At 42.0% G+C, this 25,437-nt stretch overlaps 2 protein-coding genes across 3 annotated transcripts in view; both read right to left on the bottom strand.

Moving 5' to 3' along the window:
- CCDC175 (coiled-coil domain containing 175) overlaps window positions 1-447 on the bottom strand; it is a 78,490-nt gene extending 78,043 nt beyond the window's left edge. The window contains exon 1 of the mRNA XM_069597518.1: window positions 431-447. Coding sequence (XP_069453619.1) covers window positions 431-447 — 17 coding nt within the window. The remainder of the gene's footprint in view (window positions 1-430) is intronic.
- A 10,524-nt stretch (window positions 448-10,971) lies between these two features.
- Window positions 10,972-25,437, bottom strand: part of RTN1 (reticulon 1) — a 246,860-nt gene continuing 232,394 nt past the window's right edge. For both annotated transcript variants that reach the window (XM_069596728.1, XM_069596729.1), the window contains 5 exons: window positions 24,699-24,837; window positions 23,220-23,289; window positions 22,441-22,487; window positions 22,298-22,356; window positions 10,972-11,776 (listed from right to left, as the gene is read on the bottom strand). In XM_069596728.1, the coding sequence (XP_069452829.1) occupies window positions 11,734-11,776; window positions 22,298-22,356; window positions 22,441-22,487; window positions 23,220-23,289; window positions 24,699-24,837 (358 nt within the window). In that variant the 3' untranslated portion in view covers window positions 10,972-11,733. The remainder of the gene's footprint in view (window positions 11,777-22,297; window positions 22,357-22,440; window positions 22,488-23,219; window positions 23,290-24,698; window positions 24,838-25,437) is intronic.

The following is a 25,437-nucleotide window of genomic DNA, read 5'->3' on the forward strand; positions in this document are numbered from 1 at the left end:
GACTCCATGGACTGTAGCCCGCCAGGCTCCTCCATCCATGGGGATTCTCCAGGCAGGAGTACTGGAGTGGGTTGTATATATATATATACACACACACATACATATATATCCTAAATGTAATATTTTACAAAAAAACACTTAATTCTTTAAAAATCCATCATGTCATTTGCACTTCTGTGCCAGTATTTTGATCATGGGGTGAGAGTAAATATTTGTGAAACTGGTAGGTGTGAGTTAGATAAGAGTTTTTAACCCCTTTCATTCATTGCCATATAAAAGATATCACCTTTCTCTCACATACTGTAAGATGAAAACACATGAGAAGAGAGGTTTGGAAAATGTTTGCAGAAGTAAGGAAGACCAGATACATGCAGAGAAGAAGGAAAAGAAAAAAAGGAAGAGGAGAGACAACAGAGGAAACTCCACTCACCTTGGTTCTGTCACCATTGCATTATACAGATTCTGTCTAAACAGATTCCAGGGCTGCATCCTCATGTGCAGCATGAGTTTGATAAGCTTAATTTTTCACGTTTGTCTAATCTAAATTGATTGTTATAACTCCATGATGCTTCCCATTTCACAAGTGAGAGACCTAAGACTTGAGGTTATGCGATGTGCTTTAGGTGACAGAGCCTATCACTGATTGAGTCTGGATTCAGACACAAGGGGTGTGAGTCCATGCCCTGAGTGGCCATCCTCACCTCCCAGAAGAAATGCTATTTTCTGCCCTCCGTTCCAGGGAACTTGGATTCTCTTAATGGACTAAGTTCTCAAACTGAGTGAAAATCAGTTCCTGAGGTTCCAAGCAAGTGTGTGATAGGGAGGGACAGGCATGCTTGGCTTGCTGTTGCTGTTCAGTTGCTAAGTCATGTCTGAATCTTTGTGATCCCATGGACTGCAGCACGCCAGACTTCCTGTCCTTCATTATCTCCTTTCAATTCTTCTATGGAATGAATGAGTACAAGCATGTTCCCACTTGTAAATGGACTGGATAGCTACATATTTTATAACACACTTAGGGCAAGAAAGCATAATGAAGCTTTCTCCTCTGACAAATTTTCTGACGGTCCAGAAATTGTTAGCAGAAAAAGTATTTGTGCCTAATGCACAGTTCCTTGCCTAAGGCAACAGGGGCTTCTTGAACACTCGCTTTCTGAGTTAACCTGTTAAATTCTCCAGTTTGCCATGACTAAGTGTTGGAGAAAGTTAACTTGCCAAGAAAAAGCAAGAAAGAGACAAACTGAAATTAAATACACAGCCTAAATGCAGCTGGGCATTTAATTATAAGGAAATGGCAATAGCCTGGGAGTTCAGGATTTGTCTGGGATTTGTCACCAGCTACTAGTGTGAGCTGAGCCTTGGGTCCCACTCTGTCGCCCATCTCTCCCACAACGAGCTGGAGAAGGTTCCCTCTAGGGTTTCCGCTTCATGCTAAGCACCACTTCCGAGAAGATATCCCTCCGGGAGCCCACGGGCCGCTCACCCACAACAAGGAGCTGCTCAAGAGCGTCGGTCGCGACCGAGGAGCCCAGCGTGGAGGGGAAGGTGCATAATTCCAGGGAGGGGCCAGTGGAGACGGCGGCCACCGGCAGCGCCTTCTGGCTGCCTAACCCCAGCTCCCGGGACCAGGAGCTCAGAGCCATCTTACTGCTCTTGCGCATTTTCGACCAGGCCAGAGGCAAGGACTGCCGGTTGCCACGGGCAACGAGGACGCTGAGGCAGTGCGCCAGCTCGTGGCTCACACCTAGGGTGGGTGCCTAGCCAATTTCTCTAACTTTATCCGCAATAATTAAGGGATCTTGTAGCTATGAGACCCTCTTTAGCCGTCATTTCCTCTTTGCATTTCCATTTCTCTGGTTCAGGCCTTGTAGCTGAACACTTGTGCGCTTCTCATGGACCAGGGGAAATCTGATCATGTTTGAGCGCGTTTCAGTGCTAGGTTCTAAAGGGAGGAGCTTTATGTTCAGCTGCCTTAATGTTCACAAGGGCTAGGTAAGGTGAGTTCTTTTATAATCTCCACTTAAACAGACAAAGAAACTGAGGCAGGGATGACTAAGTGAATTGCCCAGGGTCACAAGAGAATCATTTTGAGTTTAAAGTGGAGCCTGTGTAAATCTTTCCATTATGCTACAAAACCCGCCACTGTATTCTTCAAGACCTGTCCCTGGAGACCCTTCTACCTTGAGCATATTTTACCTTGAATCAGTGAATTTCTTCTGCTTTCTCATCAAACTGTGAGCAGGGATATTATTAATTTTTCTCTGTGTCTCTAAAATCCAGCCCTGCATCAGGCTCAGAGAGAGAGTAACTATTGGTTCCTCTTTCCTCTGGCTGGTTAGAGAGTAGCAAAGATGATTTAAGCCCCTCCTTCTTCACTTTTCTTTACAGACTGAAATTGAAATCATAGTGAAAACAACATGACAACAGCCATCTTGTTGAATGGAACTATCTTGAAGGCCTTGTCCTACTTTACTTAGAGTATCCTATTTAACCCTCATAACCATCCTTTGGGGTGGGTGTTATTCCCCACTTTGCATATGAGGTCACAGAGTATATGTATGTCCTGAATCATTGTGCTATACTGCCTTGGAGAGGGCACAGCACATCAACAGCAGAGCTAGCTCCAGAATCCAGGCCTCCTTCCTCCATGGAGAGCCACATCCTGGCCTCCCTTCTGCAAGATTTGACATTCAGATCTATCCCTGCCCTTCTGTGTTTTTCTCTGTGTGTCGAGGTTGGCGGGGGGTTGGGGGGGGCGGTGTCTAGAAACCACATTCCTCAAACACACTTGTTGGCTGCTTGCAGACACTGCTGGGAGATTAGCTGGCAGAGAAGCCACTCTATTCATCCCCTGGAGTGGCAGTTTCAGGCCACCGCAATCGAGTGTGTCCCAGCAGCCTTGGTGGCTCCCGAGGTGGCAAGAGTGGGAATCAGTGCCTCCAGCAGTCTCCAGCTGCTTATCAGTCAGTGCAGGCATGTGGGCGTGGACCAGATTTGTGGCAGCTTTCTGGTCTCTGGGATCTCCTTTATGTTCCTTCCCTTTGGTTTCTATAGCCCTTGTGGCAAATTTCCTGTGGTAAATTCCTCTGCTGGAACTATCCTGACCAGACCACCCTAAGCCAACCTTTTTGCTGTCACCAGAATGTTCTCCCTACTCATCACTTCATTTGGATCACATTGTTCTCCATTGTCTATGAGTGAGGCCAATCCCTGAGGGGGCATTGCATACTTTTGTAATTACAAAAGACAGTCAAGTGTTTTATTTTTTTTTTCTAAACTTTTTTTAAAAGAAAATACACAAGCTTAAAATAGTTGAGAGCATAAAGAAGCATTCTTATCCTTCAGTAGCCATAGATGGTGTTCACCGGGCCAGAAGTCAGGCCCTACTTCTCTCCTATTTTCCTCCAGTGACATAAACAGATACTTCTTTCTTCCAGTCAGTATTTTTCAGGCAGACTTTAACTCAGGAGCAGAAGAGCACATTAGAATACCCCAGTCTCATGCTGACATTTATTTTTTTAGTTATGTTAAGCAGGTTTGCTTCTGCTTCCCCTGTTGCTGACAGGGTCAGGAGGAGAATCCAACTGCTGCATGAGTTTGACCCCTAACTTGCACAGGAGTGTTGATGATCCTGTATTCAGGTATATTTGCAGTTCCTACAGTATTTGAGGTTTATATGGTATTTGATGATGACACGTTCTTGTTCCTGCCTCTGCATAAATCTGGTACCTCTAGGGAAAACCTCAACTTCTTTGTTGTGTTTCTAGACCCTGGGTTAAACCAGGTCAAGGTCCCAGTCTTGGTTAAACATCTCATGTATAGGAAGTGGTTGCATGTTTCAATGCTTTGCTCTGCTCAGAATTTAAGGATCTCTGATGGTTCAATACTGGACTATGTTCAAATCCTCTTGAGGAGTAAAGATTCAAGAAAATAGAGTCTGTCTTCCTCACTCTGACCCTAATGATAACAAATACAGGGACTAATGTGGGTACATACAGTCCATGGGGTTCTTGTGGCAAGAATACTGGAGTGGTTTGCAGTCCCTCCTCCCATGGGCCATGTTTTGTCAGAACTCTTCACTATGACTTGTCCATTTTGGATGGCCCTGCACAGCATGGCTCATAGCTTCACTGAATTATGCAAGCCCTTTGCCACGATAAGGCTGTGATCCATGAAAGGGTATGTGCCCATATTAGGTCCATATAGTCAAAGTTATGGTTTTCCCAGTAGTCATGGACAGTTGTGAGAGTTGGGCCATAAAAAGGACTCAGTGCCAAAGAAGTGATGCTTGTGATCTGTGGTGCTGCAGAAGACTCTCGAGAGTCCCTTGGACATCGAGGAGATCAAACCAGTCCATCCTAAAGGAAATCAGTCCTGAATATTCATTGAAAGGACTGATGCTAAAGCTGAAACTCCAATACTTTGGCTACCTGATGTGAAGAATTAACTCAATGGAAAAAGCCTGATGCTGGCAAAGATTGAAGGCAGGAGAAAGGGACAACAGAGGATGAGATGATTGGATGGTATCACCAACTCGATGGACATGAGTTTGAGCAAGCTCCAGGAGATCGTGAAGGTCAGGGAAGCCTGGCATGCTGCAGTCCATGGGGTTGCAAAGAGCCGGACACAACTTAGCGACTGAATAACAACAATATAGGCACATGGCCCTGTCTGCCCATCATGGTTGATCAGTAGGATTTATCTTAATGTCCTGCCACCGTTTTGCATGTTGTGTTTCACCTTCAGGCTTATTGCGTTATGGTCACAGATGGCTACTGCAACTCCAGACGTCATGCCCTTGTACAAAGTGGGAAGGAGTGGAAAGGGTCCACCTGTGGAAGCCCCTCTCCTCTTCCATCAGGGAAGGAAATCTGGCCAGAGTCCTACATACTTCCTTTTATGTCTCAATGGCCAACACTAGATCACAAGGCTGCCCATCAAAGGGAGGTTAGGACAAGGGGTATCTGAATTTCCAGCTTCTGTGGAGGTGGCAGGAGAGAAGAGGCTTCAGAACAGCTGGACAGTTACCCAAGGAATGTTAGACACACATACATTCTCCAAACTAACCCCAACATTAGGTCCAAACAGCTGGCTGGGTGGGCCTTTCCTAGGGGTGGTAAAGGAATCAGTGAAGATTTTAGCATTGAATAGAAAGTGGGGCTTGATCTTTGCTTATTGGTACCAGTAGGATTTCCCCCATTTAAGCCTTCATATTGGCTTTGTATTGGCTTTATGCCTAGTCTGCAAGACACTTGCATGTTAGGCAAAGATTCCATAACCCTTGGGCTTCGCATAGCTTCTAAAGTACCTGTCTTGTGATCAGGCTGCAATTCTCAGCTACAGCAATTCTATCACACAGTCATTTGTGGTGAAATGGCAGGAAGACCATGTCCCCTAGGTAATGCCAGATGGTTAGAGAAGCGAACAGATGGGATTAGTGTCCCTGATGAAGTTATGCCAAACAAGGATAGCAGAGCATCTCCAAGGAAGGGCAGACCATGTCACTGTTTGTAACAACACTTTATAAGGGCCCTCCTTTTCAACTTTGTCTCTTGAATATTTGTTTTTATCCATCATCAGCAATTTCTTGGGGCTAAATAGATTTGAGTCAAATACTCATTGCGTCATTTGCTGGTGGTTTTAGATTGGTTTAGGTAGTTTACCTCTTAATCTCCATTCTTCATCTGTAAAATTGAATTTTACATCCTGGGATTATGAAGCTTAAGTAAATAACAATGTGCTTAGCACAGAGTACATGCTATTTCCCATCTCTTATTTCTACTAAATGCAAGATAAGAAACATTTCTTCTGAAATACAAATGTTAATGTCCTTTCACAACCCTTGCCTTCCTTAAACCTCTTGGTCATTCAACCTTTAGTGACAATTACTGCAATTAAATCAACAATTGCTGTCCCAGAGATGGGGAATTGACTTTATATCCATGTTATTTCTGCTTGATATGAGTGACTGCCTGGAGTGCTCAGTTAGGGAGGATTCTGAGGCTCTGCAGAGAAAGATGCCTGTCAGGTTACCAGAGAAAGGTGTGGCTGCACGTGTTGGCATCAGACTCATTGGTTTACATGTTTGGGATGTGCATGCTGTGTTCTGGGCATCGAGCTGGGCACTGAACTTATATAAAGAAACCCGTAGGTGGCACCAGGGAAGGCCTCTTTGGGGAAGGGAGACACGAGTGGTGAGAAGGAACCAGGCTTCTTTAATTAGTCTCTTAGTGGAAGAAAAAAGAGGTCAGAGAGAGACAAGGCAAAAGAGGGAAGAGAAATAAAAGGAGGAAGGGGAGAAAGGGGTAGGAATCCAGAGAAGTCAGCTGTCTACTTTCCTGAGATCTTCCTTTTTCTCTGTTTTCCCTAAAAGTTCAGTTTCTCTGATGACTCCAGCCAGCATGTAATGAGCGTTTATACCAAACACTCTAATTAGTGCTTTGACTAAATTGGTAAAGAATTCACCTGCAATGCAGGAGACCCCAGTTCAATTTCTGGGTCGGGAAGAGCCGCTGGAGAAGGGATAGGCTACCCACTCCAGGATTCTTGAGCTTCCCTTGTGGCTCAGCTGGTAAACAATCTGCCTGCAATGCAGGAGACTTGGGTTCGATCCCCGGGTTGGGAAGATACCCTGGAGAAGGGAAGGGCTACCCACTCCAATATTCTGGCCTGGAGAATTCCATGGATGTATAGTCCATGGGGTCACCAAGAGTCAGACACGACTGAGCAACATTCACTTTTTCACTTTCATGCACAAGATATGGCCCCTGTTTTTAAGAAAATGGCCTTGAAGGTAGAGAAAGAAGAGTAGGTTTTGAAGCACACCTGCAAAGCAGTATGTAGTTTGAGAAAATGAACATTTTGTAACTGTTTCTGTGCCTTATTTAATCTTTATCATAACTCTTTGGGGTGATTATAATGATTACCCTATTTTTCAGGAAATCACACTAAGATGAAAGCTTCAGTGACCTTGGGGATAACCTTGGGTTAGGCACTTAAAGTTGAACAATAGCAAAGCCATCCTTCTGACTCCAGAGCTAGGGCACTATTTGCTGTGCTAGAGTTGTGCTGTGGCTCTGTAGCCAGGGCAGGGGGTTGGGGCTAGGGTAAGGGCTTCCCAGGTGGCTCACTGGTAAAGAACATGCTTGCCAAGCAGGATATGCAGGTTCGATCCCTAGATTGGGAAGATTCTGTGGCGAAGGAAATGGCAGCCCACTCCAGTATTCTTGCCCCAGTAATCCCATGGACAAAGGAGCCTGGCGGGCTACAGCCCATGGGGTCACAGAGAGTTTGACATGACTGAGTGACTTAGCAGGAGCAGCAGCAGCATATCATTATCAGTTATGGCACTCAGTGTTTTTCAAGTGAGCATCTGCAGAGTAGTCAGAAATGAAATTGGGCCAGAAACAACCAATGCCATATTTAGCAAGAATGTCTTATTTTTTAAATTACTATTATTAACTTAAGTCACTGATGTTTCAGGTGGTATCCTCTTTTAGAAAGGTAGCAGCAGAGGACTGTTCATGCTTATTTAGATTTTTATACACTTTTCTCATGTTGTCATATAGTGTCCTTGCATTTCTACTTGAAAAACTCCCTTCAGCATATTGGGGAGCAAACAGAGAGAACTAATTCCAGCAGAATTCTTTTAAAAGGTAACTGGTACACACAGGATACAAAATAATTCATCTCAATTTACTCACCAAAGAAAATGTGGCCCGCCAAATTAATTCTGTAATGTCGAATGTACTGAACTAAAGAAAAAACCATAGTGAGCAGCTTGAGATTGCTGCCAATATAAAGCACTAGATAAGAAAGCTGGAGTGTGAAGGCAAACTGACTCTTTGCCCAGATCTACAGAGCTTGTTTATTGCACCTTAACCACAACCACACTAGCTGATACCAAACTGCAGTGGGAGCTCCTGTATCCCCCAGCTACTTCCCATACTTAGAAAAGAAAAAAAAATAGTGAAAGTGTTAGTTGCTTGGTCGTGTCTGACTCTTTGCAACCCTGTGGTCTGTAGCCCACCAGGCTCCTCTGTCCATGGAATTTTCCAGGCAGGAATACTGGAGTGGGTAGCCATTCCCTTCTCCAGAAGAGAGTGCTAAAGTACGGGTGCCTGAAGTTGCCCTAGTCAGTGACAATGGGACAGCTGCTGGAACTCCATGGTAGTGAAGTAAGGCTCAGCACCCAGCTACACTCAGGGACACCCAGGTAAGGGAGGAGCTGTTCCACTACTTCTCAGTAGTAATGCCCTATAGTGAGAATCAACTGGGGAAACAGGTCTGGGCTCTGCCCAGAAGGAAAAGCCTTCACAGTGTTCTAAGGGCCACTATCATGCTCAGGGAGGCCTATGAGTTGAATTGTGTCCCCAACAAAACCTATGTTGAAGTACCAAACCCCAATATCTCAAAATGTTAGTTTATTTGCAAATAGGATCTTTACAGAGCAATGAAGTTAAAATGAGGTCACGAGGGGGCCCTAATCCATGTGACTGGGTATCCTAATAGAAAGGGGGGATTTGGGCACAGAGGGAAGGTGGTGTGAAGATACTCAGTGAGAAGGTGGCCTTGGGTCTGGGGCGATGCACCTGCAAGCCAGGAAATGCCGTGGACTGTTGGCAGCCACCAGCAGCTAGACGAGGCAAGGGAGAATCCTCTCCCAGAGCCATCAGAGAAGAGTGCGGCCCTGCCAGCACCACGGTTTTGGACCTGTAGCCTTCAAAACTGTGACGCAGTACATTTCTGTCATTTTAAGCCACCCAGGCATTGGTACTTTGTTAGGGTAATACTAGGAAACTGATATAGGTGGGGAAAGAGCAGGAAAAATATGAGCTATCCTACTTCCTTTTTTCCTGAAATGATCTATAAAACACCACGGCTTCTTCACCTACTCACCCAATTCTTGCTTAACTTGTGTGTAGGCTCTAAGAATTTTCTATTGTTCACAGCTTTCAGGATAACCTCACTCACTCTGGGCCCCTGAGGGCTCTATTCTTGGTCTGCTTGTTACCTGGTCATTGGGTCCTCACATTATTTCCATCATCTCCAATATCATTTGGTACTGATATTTATAAAGCAGGATCATTGTGTCCTGTGTTGTCCATCTGTTAACTTCTACGTCCATACCTATCATTTTGTCAGCCTGGAGTTTCCTCAGGAAACTTTCTTCACCACTGCTAGCAAACAGAATTCCTCATTCGATCCTCTGAATAAGCAGCTGCTTATGAAAGGAATTCTGGGCTCTCAGGAGGGAGGAAAATACTGCAAAAGCAGATTCTGAAGGTTAATTTGACACAATAAAGCTGTTTAGAAGAAACTTTATCCGGGAGGTTGGACACTGAAACACACACACACACACGCACACACACACACACGCACGCACGCACGCACACACACTCCTCTCTTATATCTAGAAACCATAAAAAAGCAGGCCTCAAACCAAGTTTATTATTTTCCTTCCCCAGATGAGCTCTTCTGGGCTTTCTAACCTGATAAGTGGTATTGCACTCTCCTGATCAGCTAGTCTTTAACAGAGCTGGGGCTAGGGTGATGCAGGCAAGCTGCCTAGGGTGCAGAATTTAAGGAGGCACTTACTTTCAGGGTTAGCCTTGGTCTTGAACTTCCACATGTAATCAGTCACCATCTCCAATCCCATCCCCCTCCATAGCATCTCTCTGAGTGGCTCCTCTGTGCACAGTGGGTGCTAGGCATGTTGGGCTGATACAGACGATCAGAGACAGGTGAATATATCCTTTCTATTGTTATTGTCATTGCCTTAGTAGAAGCTTTGCCTTTCATCACCTGTCTGTCAGTTATATCACAATTATCTCCTATATTCTTCTAATCTCCAGTATCATGCACCCTCACTGTGTCTATCTGACTCTCTGAGATCTAAGAAACAGAACACAAACTCCTTAACATTCAAGTTTCTTTTTAGCATGGGTTCAGCCCACCCTTTCAGCCTTACCTGGCCCTACATGCCCACTCAAGCACCTTACAGCGTATTACTCACTGTTTTCTGCATGTGCCCCCATGTCTCAGCACCTTAGTCCATGTTCTTTCTTCGTTCTGTGATGAACCGTCTCCCTCTGGAAAAAGCCAGATCAGAACCCAGCCCCAAAGTCCACCTCTGAGAATCCTTCTCTGTTTGCTCTAGTTTTATATTGCAGCTGTTATTTCAGCTGCTTTTTTCTTAGTGATCATTTCCACATAACCTCCTCCCATCTCCCCCAGTCTTGGTTGATGGCAGTGTCCAGTTAATTGACTGTGTGGTTGTCACAATATTTTGCACAGAAGGGTAACTCCACGAGTGCTTATTGAACGCAAGTCCAAAACTGCTTAAGGGCAGCTTTTTGTAAGTAACGATCCTTTTTTCCCCCATTTTTATTTCTTCCACTACTACTACTTTCATCCCCTCTTCTACCCCCCAGCATCTTTGACATTGACTTTAACGGTGACATATCACAGGCGACTGGACTTCTGCAAAGAGTAGTAAATAACCCCAAAGACTCAGCTTGGTGAGGGCAGGACTCATTGTCTCTCTCATTCACCACCCTGTTCTGAGCGCTAGGCACTCAGTATCAAGTACAGTAGATGCTCAATAAATAATCACCAAAACAGTGAGTTCACAGCAATTATAACTGTTTTATCCCAGTATTGTGTTGCATGTTATTATAAGAAGTTTATGGGAGGATTTATATCACATTCAAGTTTTAAAAAAAAACTATTTTAAATTATCTACATAAGTCCCACCAAGTACAATATGAAGAATGTTTTCCAGCTTTACCAGTCTCCAGTGAATTCTATCAATAACCCAAATGAGCCATATACTAGGCTGGAGTTGGACTATGTGGATTCTGGAAACAGGAGCAAAGTGAGTATTTGGTCTCAGCCTATCCGGCACATCCACAGATGCTATTTCTTAGAGCACTGAGTTTTCTGGTGCGATCACGAGAAGAGAGGGAGAAGTTTCTACATTTAGTAACATTTATTTATGCATTCAGTATCAAGTACATAAGTGCAAATATCCAGAATCCATAGTTAAGTCCATTAGGAACTACAGAGAAAGTAATACAAATTGTAATAAAGTTAACATGCTGGTACTTTTTAGTTACCATACATGTAAATCAGCCCATCAGTCTCACACAACAAAAGTACTGCGTGTTTGTTTTGGGTTTATTCATTTATTTAATTATTTTAAGTTATACAAAACTGATTACTCTAAGTACGGTCGACTTGTTTTTATTTTTATGTTGTGTGTGTGTGTTGGAAAAACACTTAAACATCGGTTTACAAGTCTATATATTGTTATTAAAGATTAATCCAACCAACAACCCAAGGACATAGAAGCGATTTCCACTATTGCATCAGTGCACTGGGCAGGAAAGGCCTAGCCACAGGGAACATGAGAAGCTACAGAAGCATTGCAGAGAGAAGAACACCGACGAAGGAAAGATAACTTGGGTTCTCACCATCATGCGCTTTTTTTTAGCAACACAAAATTAAAAACCACATCTAGATACACTTTTCGCTATACTTTAGTGCTTGACACAAGTGACTCAAATATCCTAAGGGTACAGAAACAGCCTAAAAACAGCTGTTTTAAAGTTTGTCTCTAAGATTATGGTACTGGGGGGGGGGAGAAACAATCAATTTGCAGTAACATGTAAGACAGAGCTGTTACCACTTCAGACATTCCTCTTGGTGTTCAGTCCCCGGTGGGGTATCCACTTACTCAGTGTGCCTTTTAGCGCCTGGGATTTTAGCCTGAATCCTAAAAAGACAATATCAGATGGTGGTAAATCACAAGTATTATTAATGAAATAATCTTATGATATCACTATGTGTTGTTGCTTTAATTAGCTAAGTGACCAAATAGCTTAATATTAAAAAAAAAGCATAATTTTTATGTATGAGTGTCTATAAATGCATTTCTATGCAATAAGGAAGTATAATTAGATAATGAATGACCCCAGGAAGCCATATTTCTTAAATTATAACTTTTTAGGTAGACAAAGATGTTGATTTATTTCAGAATTATAGAAGCTGTGATATACGTAGGTGATCAGTTATCACTCAGTCTGGGACACTTCTGAAAGAGAAAGACAGTGCTGTTATTAACTATACCAGGACAACATGCATGAACAGAGATGGTTCCAGGTGAAGAAACATATGGTCACCCTCAGCATAAACTGCTAGAACTGGAATGAAGAAAACTGAGTCCTAGTTTCAGCTCTCTACTAATTAGCTGTGTGCCATCTGGCAGCTAATGAGCCTTCCTGGTCCTAGAGCATTTACCGGGTGCAAATTAGATATTTTTAATGCCCCTAAAATTCTGTGAATCTCGCAGAATGGCAGTATTATTTTAGGTAGGTTTATACTGGAATCATTTTGTATCATTAAATCAAAGCTTAATGAACTCCCCATGCAGAGTTTGACTGAGACCTTCCTGTGTGCCAGGCACCCTTCCAGATGCTGGAATTCAGTGAACAGAAGGGAGAAGGCCCTGCTCTCATGGAGCTTTCATTCTCCTAGGGGTTGAGGACCCAGAAATAAACAAGTAGACAAACAAGAGAAGTACATATTGTGACAAATGCTATTTAAAAAAACCAAACAAGATGGAATGATAGGCAATGAGGGGGCAGTGGTGATAGCTGAGAGATGTTGTTCAGTCACTCAGTCATGTCTGACTCTTTGCAACCCCATGGACTGCAGGACACCAGGCTTCCCTCTGTTTCACCATCTCCCAGAGTTTGCTTAAACTCATGACCATTGAGTTGGTGATGCCATCCAACCATCTCATCCTCTGTTGCCCCCTTCTCCGGCTGCCTTCAATCTTTCCCAGCATCGGGGTCTCTTCCAATGAGTCGGTTCTTCACGTCAGATGGCCAGACTACTGGAGCTTCAGCTTCAGCATCAGTCCTTCCAATGAATATTCAGGGTTGATTTCCATTAGGTGGGAGACGCTTACTTCAAGTCCCCTGATGTGAGAAACAGATGTCTGCAGGATAAGAAGGGGCCACTGGGTTGAAGTGTTGCAGGAAGAGGAAGCAGTACAGAGTACAGAGGCCAAAAAGTGAGGACAGGCTTAGGAGGCAAGGATGAGACCAGTGTGCTTGGGGGGTGAGGCGGGAAGGTCTGAGAGGCAGGAGGTAACCAGATGGTGTTGAAACTTGCAGGTGGTAAAAGGCATTTAGATTCTATTCTGTGGCTGGGAAGCCACTGATGAATTGTAGGCAAAGGAATGATGTGATCAAAGAAGATCATGATGGTGGTTATGTGAAAAAAGTGGGGAAACAGAGCAATAATGGATGGAGGACAACTGTAGCAATCTAGGGGCTGAATGGCAATGGCCTGGGTTATATGGAATGAAGCCTTGCCAGTGGAGTAAAGTGCACACTCTGGGTATCCAGTGAGGGGATGGGGCAGACAGGACCCACCTGCCAAGCTGATGGGTTGAATGTGTGGGCAGGGGAAAGACTGACAGTAATTAAGGAAGATGCTTTGGTTTGGGGCCTGAGCAACCAGGTGAATAATAATGCCATTCACAAAGATGGTATGACAACTGAAGTAAAAATAAATTCTAGGCTGAAACTGCAAGATCTGTTTGGCCATGCTGAGTCCGAAATGCCTATGGGACATTCGAGAGATAACTTCAGGGAAGCAGATGAATGTGAAGTTAACTGGGCCTTAGGAAGCATAACTATGAACAAAGCTAGTGGAGGTGATGGAATTCTAGTTGAGTTATTTCAAATCCTAAAAGATGATGCAGTTAAAATGCTGCCCTCAATCAGCCAGCAAATTTGGAAAACTCAGCAGTGGCCACACGACTGGAAAAGGTCAGTTTTCATTTCAATCCCAAAGGCAATGCCAAAGAATGTTCAAACTACTGTACAATTACACTTATCTCACACATTAGCAAAGTAATGCTCAAAATTCTCCAAGTAAGGCTTTAACGGTACGTGAATCAAGAACTTCCAAATGTTCAAGCTGGATTTAGAAAGTGCAGAGGAACCAGAGATCAAATTGCCAACATTCTCTGGATCATTGAAAAAGCAAGAGAGTTCCAGAAAAACATCTCCATCTGCGTTATTGACTATACCAAAGCCTTTGACTATGTGGATCACAACAAACTGTGGAAAATTCTTCATGAGATGGGAATACCAGACCACCGACCTGCCTCCTGAGAAATCTGTATGCAGGTCAAGAAGCAACAATTAGAACTGGACATGGAACAATGGACTGGTTCCAAATTGGGAAAGGTGTACGTCAAGGCTGTATATTGTCACCCTGTTTATTTAACTTATATGCAGAGTATATCATGCAAAATGCCAGGCTGGATGAAGCACAAACTGGAATCAAGATTGTCAGGAGAAATATCAATAACCTCACCACCTTATGACAGAATGAAAAGAGGAACTAAGGAGCATCTTGATAAATGTGAAAGAGGAGAGTGAAAAAGCTGGCTTAAAGCTCAACATTCAGAAAACTAAGATTATGGCATCTGGTCCCATCACTTCATGGCAAATAGATGGGGAAACAATAGAAAGAGTGACAGACTTTATTTTTGGGGGCTCCAAAATCACTGTAGATGGTGACTGCAGCCATGGAATTAAAAGACGCTTGCTCCTTGGAAGAAAAGCTATGACAAACCTAGACAGCATATTAAAAAGCAGAGATATTATTTTGCCAACAAAGGTCCATCTACTCAAAGCTATGGTTTTTCCAGTAGTCATGTATGGATGTGAGAGTTGGGACCATAAAGGCTGAGCACTGAGGAATTGATACTTTTGAACTGTGGTGTTGAAGACTCTTGAGAGTTCCTTGGATTTCAAGGAGATCCAACCAGTCCATCCTAAAGGAAATCAGTCCTTAATATTTATTGGAAGGACTGATGCTGAAGCTGAAACTCCAATACTTTGGCCACCTGATACGAAGAGCTGACTCATTTGAAAAGACCCTGATGCTGGGAAAGATTGAGGGCAGGAGGAGAAGGGGATGATAGAGGATGAGATGGTTGCATGGCATCACTGACTCGATGGACATGGGTTTGGGTAGATTCTGGTAGTTGGTGATGGACAGGGAGGCCTGGCATGCTGCGGTTCATGGGGTTGCAAATAGTCGGACACAACTGAGCAACTGAACTGACTGAGACTTGCATCGATTTTTTTTAAAAATGTCTCAAGCACATAACTGACTCATATTTGGCTGTGACAAATTAACCTATGAAAACCTCCAAGTATTTTTTATACATACTACTGTTGTATCCTATCTCATCTCTAACTCCTCCTCCTCCTCATATTCTATATTTGTAAAGTGGAATTTTTAAAAGCCTAAGCTTGTGGAGACACACATTTTGGAGTCCTTGACATAGAGATTATCTTTGAGGCCACTAGGGATGAAGGGTGAACCAGAGAAGGAAGAGCCAAGAGAAGACACTTCGAGAAAGCAGCTGAGACTCAAGCAGTGCCAAGAGTCAAGGAGAGTGCTCAACAAAGATGGCAGTAATCATAAAGAGTGTCTGAGAGGTTGAGAAGGTTGAGGATGGAGTGATGACTGTAGGATTTAGCAATATGAAGGTCACTAGGACCCTGACTAAGAGCAACTTAAGTGCTCAGGGTGCAGGCCTGACTGCAGTGAGGTGGGGAGAGAAGCAATAGAGACAGCAAGGACAGAAAGACTGGAGAGATTATGATTGTGGAAACGAGCCAGAAGAGGCAGAAACTGATAACGCAGCAGAGAATGTGAAACATTTCAATAGAGACACCTTAGGTCTGGTCTTCTCCAAAGTATAACATATATGTATTTGTTTTGAAATGTTTTTAGAATATCACAGTAGACTAAGTGTTAACTAATTCTACTTTTCTCCCATTGCAGAAGTCCTTTAAACCATATCTGTGACAGTGGTCAACTAACTTTTTTTATGTGAATACTTGAATGGGTGTCAGTGAGCTTACTGTTTCACAGGGCAAATGGCTTCATTGTTGAACAACTCTAATTGCTACTGTTTCCTCTCATGTTTCATTCAAATCTCAGAACTTCTGGCCTTTCCATTCATAGCTCTTTAGAGAAAAAGAGAATGATTACTTCTCTCGCAATGTTAGACCTCCAGTGTGTTCTTTTAAAGTCATCTCTTTTCCAGAATAATCATCTCCAGTAAAGTTTGGTTGTCACTCACATTACTGTCATATTTCCAATACTTCAATACCCAGCCATCTTTCGGACATGACTTCAGTGTATAATTGCAGCTCTTAAAGCGTTCAACTCTGAAATTTAACACATCTATGGAACGACAATATGGGATATGAAACAACTATAGTCTCTTTTGATTTTGACATATACTTCTATTAATAACATCTAAACTTGCATAGACTTAAAAAAATATGCCTAAGTACATTACTGATTCACATTTTCCTATGATCAATTAATCTATTTATCACTCACCCCCCCAGGGATTTTTTACACACACTACTGAGCTGTGAAAAGACGAGAGGTGAAAAGCAAAGGAGAAAAGGAAAGATATAAGCATCTGAATGCAGAGTTCCAAAGAATAGCAAGAAGAGATAAGAAAGCCTTCTTCAGCGATCAATGCAAAGAAATAGAGGAAAACAACAGAATTGGAAAGACTAGAGATCTCTTCAAGAAAATTAGAGATACCAAGGGAATGTTTCATGCAAAGATGGGCTCGATAAAGGACAGAAATGGTATGGACCTAACAGAAGCAGAAGATATTAAGAAGAGGTGGCAAGAAAACACAGAAGAACTGTACAAAAAACATCTTCAAGACCCAGATAATCATGATGATGTGATCACTAATCTAGAGCCAGACATCTTGGAAAGTGAAGTCAATGGGCCTTAGAAACCATCACTACAAACAAAGCTAGTGGAGGTGATGGAATTCCAGTTGAGCTGTTTCAAATCCTGAAAGATGATGCTGTGACAGTGCTGCACTCAATATGCCAGCAAATTTGGAAAACTCAGCAGTGGCCACAGGACTGGATAAGGTCAGTGTTCATTCCAATTCCAAAGAAAGGCAATGCCAAAGAATGCTGAAACTACCGCACAATTGCACTCATCTCACATGCCAGTAAAGTAATGCTTAAAATTCTCCAAGCCAGGCTTCAGCAATACGTGAACTGTGAACTTCCTGATGTTCAAGCTGGTTTTAGAAAAGGCAGAGGAACCAGAGATCAAATTGCCAACATCCACTGGATCATGGAAAAAGCAAGAGAGTTCCAGAAAAACATCTATTTCTGCTTTATTGACTATGCCAAAGCCTTTGACTGTGTGGATCACAATAAACTGTGGAAAATTCTGAAAGAGATGGGAATACCAGAGCACCTGACCTGCCTCTTGAGAAATCTGTATGCAGGTCAGGAAGCAACAGTTAGAACTGGACATGGAACAACAGACTGGTTCCAAATGGGAAAAGGAGTACGTCAAGGCTGTATATTGTCACCCTGCTTATTTAACTTATATGCAGAGTACATCATGAGAAACGCTGGACTGAAAGAAGCACAAGCTGGAATCAAGATTGCCGGGAGAAATATCAGTCACCTCAGATATGCAGATGACACCACCCTTATGGCAGAAAGTGAAGAGGACCTAAAAAGCCTCTTGATGAAAGTGAAAGATGATAGTGAAAAAGTTGGCTTAAAGCTCAACATTCAGAACACGAAAATCATGGCATTTTGTCCCATCACTTCAAAGGAAATAGATGGGGAAACAGTGGAAACAGTGTCAGACTTCATTTTTTGGGGCTCCAAAATCACTGCAGATGGTGACTGCAGCCACGAAATTAAAAGACGCTTACTCCTTGGAAGAAAAGTTATGACCAACCTAGACAGTATATTCAAAAGCAGAGACATTACTTAGCCGACTAAGGTCTGTCTAGTCAAGGTTATGGTTTCTCCTGTGGTCATGTATGGATGTGAGAGTTGGACTGTGAAGAAGGCTGAGTGCCGAAGAATTGATGCTTTCGAACTGTGGTGTTGGAGAAGACTCTTGAGGGTCCCTTGGACTGCAAGGAGTTCCAACCAGTCCATTCTGAAGGAGATCAACCCTGGGATTTCTTTGGAAGGAATGATGCTAAAGCTGAAACTCCAGTACTTTGGCCACCTCATGCGAAGAGTTGACTCGTTGGAAAAGACTCTGACGCTGGGAGGGATTGGGGGCAGGAGAAGAAGGGGACGACCAAGGATGAGATGGCTGGATGGCATCATGGATTCGATGGACGTGAGTCTGAGTGAACTCCGAGAGATCGTGATGGACAGGGAGGCCTGTCGTGCTGCGATTCATGGGGTCGCAAAGAGTCGGACACGACTGAGCGACTGAACTGAACTGAACTGTTGTACTCTATCACATCTGCCCCTCTTCCCATTCGATATTTGCAAAAGTTGACTTCAAAAAAATCTAAATATAAGACTTTGCTTTCCCTGTCAATTTGATTTTATTAACTTCAGTTCCGCATTCTACATTACTCAAGGTCACTTAATTCATTCTGAATCTTGAGCTTGCTGTCTTCTGAATGTGCTTTTTCTCCAAGCTATGTGTCACCTAGAACTCTGATGAGCATATCTGATTTGTCTTCACATAGTCATGTGAAGCACTGGTATGGAAAGTCATGGAGTCAAGGGCAGAGCCCTGTGTCACATTACTGCACCTCGCCCTGGATGGATTTTCGGTGGACATCCATAGGGTCTACTATTTCAACATTCTGGAACTCTACCAATTGTGCTATAATCTGGACTGTACATCTCCACTTTCTCCTCAAGGACACCAGGAAGACTTTTCAAGTACCTCAATGAAATACTAAGTGTTGTTAGGTGTTATTATCCCCAGTTAGGGGCTCCCCAGGTGGCACTAGTGGTAAAGAACCCACTTGCCAATGCAGGAGATGTAAGAGACTTGGGTTTGATCCCTGGGTCAGGAAGATCCCCTGGAGGAGGTCACGGCAATCCATTCCAGTATTGTTGCCAAGAGAATCCCATGGACAAAGGAGCCTGGTGGGCTATACAGTCCATGGGGTTGCAAGGAATTGGGCACGAATGAAGTGACTTAGCATGCACGCACCCCCATTTTAGAGCTGGAAAACTGAGACACAGGGAGGTTAAATGACCTGGTATCATTCATTCAGTATAGGCATGGGAGGGGCACCAAGGTTTCCTGCCTAGTCTGGGACTGTCCTCCACACTCACCATGAACTGATCTCTAAGCAGTGGGAGTAGGATGATCATGATTATGATCGCTGAATATTTATTGAGTCCTCCCTATGTCCAAGTACGAATACTTTACAGACATTATCTTTCCAATGCATAGATAAAGAAACAAACTCAGGGAGTCAAATAACATTTATAATGAATTCATATAGCTAAAAAATGCCAGAAATGGACTCAAGCTAGTCTATCTGATTCCAAAGTTCCTGTTTTTAACAGTTTCACTAAAATGGTGTGAGTTCTTTTGGTGGAATTATTCTAACACGTAGTCAGAATTTCAGAGGTTGAAGAAATCTTAGACGTAAGACTCCACTAAGAAATATTCTTCAAAATTTAGTGTCAGGCCAAACAGATTCTGTTGGAGAACTGCTGTTTAACTACGTAACTTATCCAGTTTCTCTCTTTTTTAATTTTTTTAAAATATTTTATTCCTATTTATTTATTTGGCTACACTAGGTCTTGGTTGTGGCATGCATGATCTTCAATCTTCATTATAGCACAGGGGATCTTTAGCTGTAGCATGTGGGATCTAGTTCCCTGACCAGGAATTGAACCTAGATCCCTGCATTGCAAGCATGAAGCCTTAGCTACTGGACCACCAGGGAAGCCCCACTCAGTTTCTCTTTTTGTCCTTAGCTTCCTTTCTATTCCTGTTCAGAGCACTGATTTCCAATTTTAATTTAGCCAACCATATTGTATACATATGTTCATACATTTTAGTTTCTGCCATCTCTCCTTCGCTTCTATTTTAACAGGCTTACATCTCTACCACTTTTGTTTGAATTCAAATAGCTTCCTTGCTAATTACCACATCTCACTTTCCAATTCTCCTCCCACTAGACTGCCATAGTAATCTGTGCAAAATACAAATCTCCTGCATAGGAACATCAAGGGCATGCTATGTCCTGTTGAGTCCTAACTCCTTAGAGCATTGTATACTTGGCCCTAGCTTCTCTTTCTAGGCCCTTTCTAGCTCATCTTTTCATTCATTTAAGCTTTAGACACACTGGTTGACTCACTGCTCCCTGACCCTGACCTACCTTTTCATGCTTCTGCCTCTAGCCGTGTTATTTCTTTTTGCAGTGTTTTTCCCCTCAGCATCCCCCTGATGAGAGTTTACCATCCTTCAGGGCTGCTATAGACTGAATGTTTATGTCCTGCTGCACCCCATCACCCGACACCACCAAATTTATATACTGAAACCTAACCCCCAATATGTTAGTATTAGGAGGCGGGGCTTTTGGAAGGTGATTAGGTCATGAGAATGGAGCGTTCATGGGGATTAGTGCCCTATAAAAGAGAACCCAGAGAGTTTCCATCTACTTCTGCCATGTGAGGACACAGATAGAAGTCCTCCACAGAACCCAGCCATGCTAGCAAGGGCTCTTTTTTTTAGTGGCTTTCCATTATCCCCCAGGTAAGAACAGTAGTTTCCGTATCTCTCTCACCTTAATATTTTACACAATTCTACTGTTATTCTTATATTGTCTTATGGTTATTTCTTTACAGTTTTGTCTGTACCCATAGGCTAAGAGCTCTGCTATGTGGGATCATCTTATTCATCTTTATACTCTCTGTACCTGTTAATGAAATGCCTGGAAAATAATGTCTTTTTTAAGCAAGCAACTAATCAATAAAAAATTAAGAGATGTGATTTGTTCAAGATCCTCAAACTAAGTGCTGAACAGCTGAGGCCTAGAACTTCTGTCTTCCAGTTTCCAAGCTCCTATTCTGGTGTTCTTTGCTGTCATTCCTGAACATAGTTCTAACTACCAGAAGTTAAATACACCTAGGAAGTTCATTAAAATATAGATTATGGGTCCCTTATCCCAGGAATTTTATTTCCATAAGTTTCTTGTAGATTTGGGAATTCATATTTTTAACAGGTTTCCCAGGCTTGCAAATACCAAATCTCATGTTATACCATGCTGTCATTTCCTAATAGAAAGTAATAAATATTTGTCTTCAATATGCTGATTTTCACTAGGTATTCATTGCATATGTGTTAAGCTGATAATTTCAGGCATTTTGAAATGTCTGAATCCAAATTCACCACAAATTGAAGAGGAAGAATATAAACATACATAAGAAAAACAAAAATCTTTATAAACTTCAGGAGAGAACTGTAACTGATGACATACAAATCAAATAGCAGAGGAACTTTAAAGTGTTTGCCTTTTTAAAATTTGTTTTGCTCTGTATATCTTTGACTATCTAAAATACTTGCATTTAATTCTTACTATCATCTAGGTCTAGCCACATGATTCTAGGATTCCTGGAAAGAAACTCTAGTATTTTTCGGATGTGTATTTGTAGTCAAAGCTGAGGTCAGCTTTTGATTAAAACAAAATCTTGAGTAATAATAACAACAGAAAAACTTCATTTTAGATGAAGATATATCTAAAAACACTAATTTAAGAATTAGGGAAAACTACTAAGTTAATGACTATATTAACTGTAAATACTTTTATAACTGGAATCATTATCTCCTAATATATAAAGTAGCCATAAAGTAGAGTCTATTTAAGACTCAGGTTTAAAAAGCAATGGTATTAATAAAATAGGCAAACACACATACTTATTGAATTTAAATGGTGTAATCTAAAAGGTAATAAAAGTTCTCAAGATTAAAAAGTGTTTTGTTTTAAAAATAATTTCAATGGTTTAAAACTTAGTGATATTTATTATTTAAAAACTGAAAATGCTAACACTTTTATTTTGATTAATCTACTAACATTTAATTTTACTTTTCTGAATCAGGCTTCTTTCCTTCCTCCAATCCATCTTATTCTTGGACATAAGCCAGTCTCCAGACAGACATTAATATCATCCATTTATTAAAATTCATTTCATGATACCTGAAATAAACCACTGAAAGTTTTATTTAACTGGAAATTTTAAAATTTATACTTTATTTCTGAAATAATATATTTGGTAGGGGTAAGAATACATGACTCAAAGAAGTGAATGATCAAAAATCAGTCTATTACTTTATTATCCTTTTGTTACTCCTATCTAATCCAGTCAAATGCCTACCTAAGGCAGTCTCTCCTTTTTATAAATTGCACTATGTAACTTACTTTGCCACAACAGCATTTATGTGAGTCCTCACAAGTCCCAGATATTGGTCAATCTGTGCCTACAAAGAGAAGAAATCATGAGCACATCCACAGTTCACAAGGTCAAAACTTAACATGAATGTTTGACATCACATAGAACTTACCTGGTGCTTAACATACACTACAGGTAGAGTAAACATTGAAACCACAGCTGGGATGAAAAACAAATATAGTATTAAAATTGAGAGTTATAAGTAGGAACAATCTCATAGATACATTTTTTATATAGTTATGTGATATAATGCTGCCCTGGTGGCTCAGAGGTTAAAGCGTCTGCCTGCAATGCAGGAGACCTGGGTTCGATCCCTGGGTTGGGAAGATCCCCTGGAGAAGGAAATGGCAACCCACTCCAGTATTCTTGCCTGCAGAATCCCATGGACAGAGGAGCCTGGTGGGTTACAGTCCACAGGGTCGCAAAGAGCCGGACACGACTGAGCGACTTCACTTTCACTTTATGCGATATAATGACATTATTTGCAGTAGCCAGCATTCTAGCTAAAAGACTGCAGGGCTAGTTCATAAGGAAAACCAAAAAATGCTGAGACCTCCACAAATATTAAGTCATTAATTCTGGAAAGAGAGAATGACCTCCTAAGATAAAAATGATCTTCTATACATAACACCATTGAAGCAGATATATATTTGAAGCCAGATAAAACCAGTTGTGGTTGAAGAAAAAGAAAAAACTTTAAGAAATTCATTTTTACTGTGTAATATATTGATATATTGTGCTCTATAATTGAACTATGATGGTCAGGGAAATGCTCTGCACTCAGAAAATCTGGAATTTGTTGCTAGGAACCCATCTAAGCAAGCTCACAGCCTAGGGAGATGCTCACACGGAGTATGTGAAGGGAGACAGAATACACTTGTCTGCCCTTACCCATGAGCAGCAGGGTCAGGCCATTGAAGAGAGCGCCAACGTAAGTCAGGAGCCACATCAGGACTGCAAACTAACAAATGAAATGATGATCAGAGCTTCTAAACCCATTATGACAGAAAAGAGTCTCATTTCATTGATTTGTTTACATTAAAATTTGAGGCAAAGGACATCATGGTTTCAATAGGAAGTATAAGAGCATTTAAAGTTTGCCACAGAATTACTGAAAGAGGATCCAGGCTTTACTTGTCTCAGAACCCTGTGGATCTCCTTGTAAGATTTGAGGGACTCAGTGAAATAATAAACTAGGGCAGGGGTCAGCAAACTGGCCTTGACCTGTTTTCGTATAGGCCCACAAGTTAAGAATGAATTTCGCATGGTTGAATAAAGTTAAAACAAAAATAACATTTTGTATAACGTGAAAATGATACGAAATTCAGTGTTCATAAACAATGTTAGCCCACAGCCACAGTTATTCATTTATGTATTGTCTTCGGCTGCTCTTCTGCTATAGTGACAAAGTTGAGTAGCTACAACAAAGACTGTAGCCCACAAAGCCTAAAATATTTACCACGTGGCTCTTTTATATAATAGATAAGGTTTGCTGATCCCTATTCTAGCCCACAGCTTTCACATTACAAATTTAAGTAGACACGTTACCTTAAAACCGCTAAGGTTAAGTAATTTTAATCTCCCTGCTCTCTTTTTTTAGTCATTATTTGCCAAGATGTTATTCCAGTAAAGCACCTTGAGCATTAAGGACTCACCTTCCTTCTGCTCTTTCTTCCTCATTAAGGAGCAGCCCATGGTACAGATCCCTCCCGGTGCTCTGGGAGAATGGAGAACTGACAGAATCCTTGCCTGGGCTCCCACCCCTCTGCTCATGGCCCTGTTGAGTCATGACTGATTGACTTTGGTTTTCCCTATAAGCCATGTGGTGGTCCTAGCAGTTTGTTCCAAGAAGCCCAGTGAGTTCAATGATGGAACCAGGAATAACACCCAGGTGCCCCTCCCCTACACTTCAGGGGCTCATTCTCACAGTCCACAGGTCTTATTATTAGCAAAGCACAGTGTTTCTTTCTAAGAAAAAGCATGTGTATTTTTCACATTCCCTAAACTAGATGTTTATTTTTAAAATAATTGTAGGAAATTGAGGAATTGAAAATGGGAACAAGAAGCAGCCTGGGGTACTGTAAGTAGTACAAAACCAGAAGCTATGTAACCTGGGTTTGATCTCAGCTCTGTCAGTGACTCACTGGGCAACCTCAGGCAAGTGTCTTAACCTCTTTGAACCAGTTTCAGCATCTGTAAAATGAGGACATTAAACTGGATGAGCTCCATGGTACTGTACAGCTGGACATTCCCTAAAATATAATTAGCACTTATTTTATTCTCCGTCATGTGGAAGTTTATAACATTATGTGTACCTTTAGGGAAAACAAAAATCAAGACTGTCAAATGAAATGGCTTAAGCACTCATACTTTTAAGGAATCCACCAGGTCCTGGACAAGGAAGAGCCTCCTCAGTTCTTTGAGTGTGTTGTTCACGTAGAACTGCAGGCAGTCTGTGTACTTCTGAATCTGCTCCTGAGACAGGGTGATCTCGAGCTCCAAGTAGGCCCTGTCAACAGAGCATCCCCACAGAGAACTCCATCAGAGGGAATCTTGAAACAGCTAAGTTTCCCTTCTCCAACCCTGAGGACCACATTCAGGTCATCCTGAAGGATTTACGCCAGTCAGAAGGCTGCAGGGCACCACACACACACCCACAGTTAGTACACTGGGGAACACAGGAATCACGGCACCCAGTGGGGCAATGTGGCTGTTTCTGTCTCTCGTAGGCAACACGATAGTGTGAGCTGATAATTCAGAGCCTAGGAGCAGAGAAAAGTCAGTCCCAAATCAGTTCACTTGCTGAATTCTCGGTATATCTGGCTCACTGGGCAATTATGAAAAGTTCTTATTTCTTCTCGGCTGCATGAAGATGAATTGTCTTTTTAAATAATTGAGAGATCTCAAAATCTTAGCTGCCAATTATTATCTCTCATCAGATCTCTAAGATTTCATATTTAGATTCTGGAAAGTACTTTTAGGTTTTATTCTAGAGAGCTCTGAGAACACAAGTGACCTGGGACATATTAAAATGCTCACTGGTTCTAGTAAGAGTGGTATTTTTAGTAACTGCATTTTCCATTTGTTCAAAGGGTTACTTTGAACTCTT

Source organism: Ovis canadensis, chromosome 7 (genome assembly GCF_042477335.2).
Source record: "Ovis canadensis isolate MfBH-ARS-UI-01 breed Bighorn chromosome 7, ARS-UI_OviCan_v2, whole genome shotgun sequence".
Taxonomy (NCBI): domain Eukaryota; kingdom Metazoa; phylum Chordata; class Mammalia; order Artiodactyla; family Bovidae; genus Ovis; species Ovis canadensis.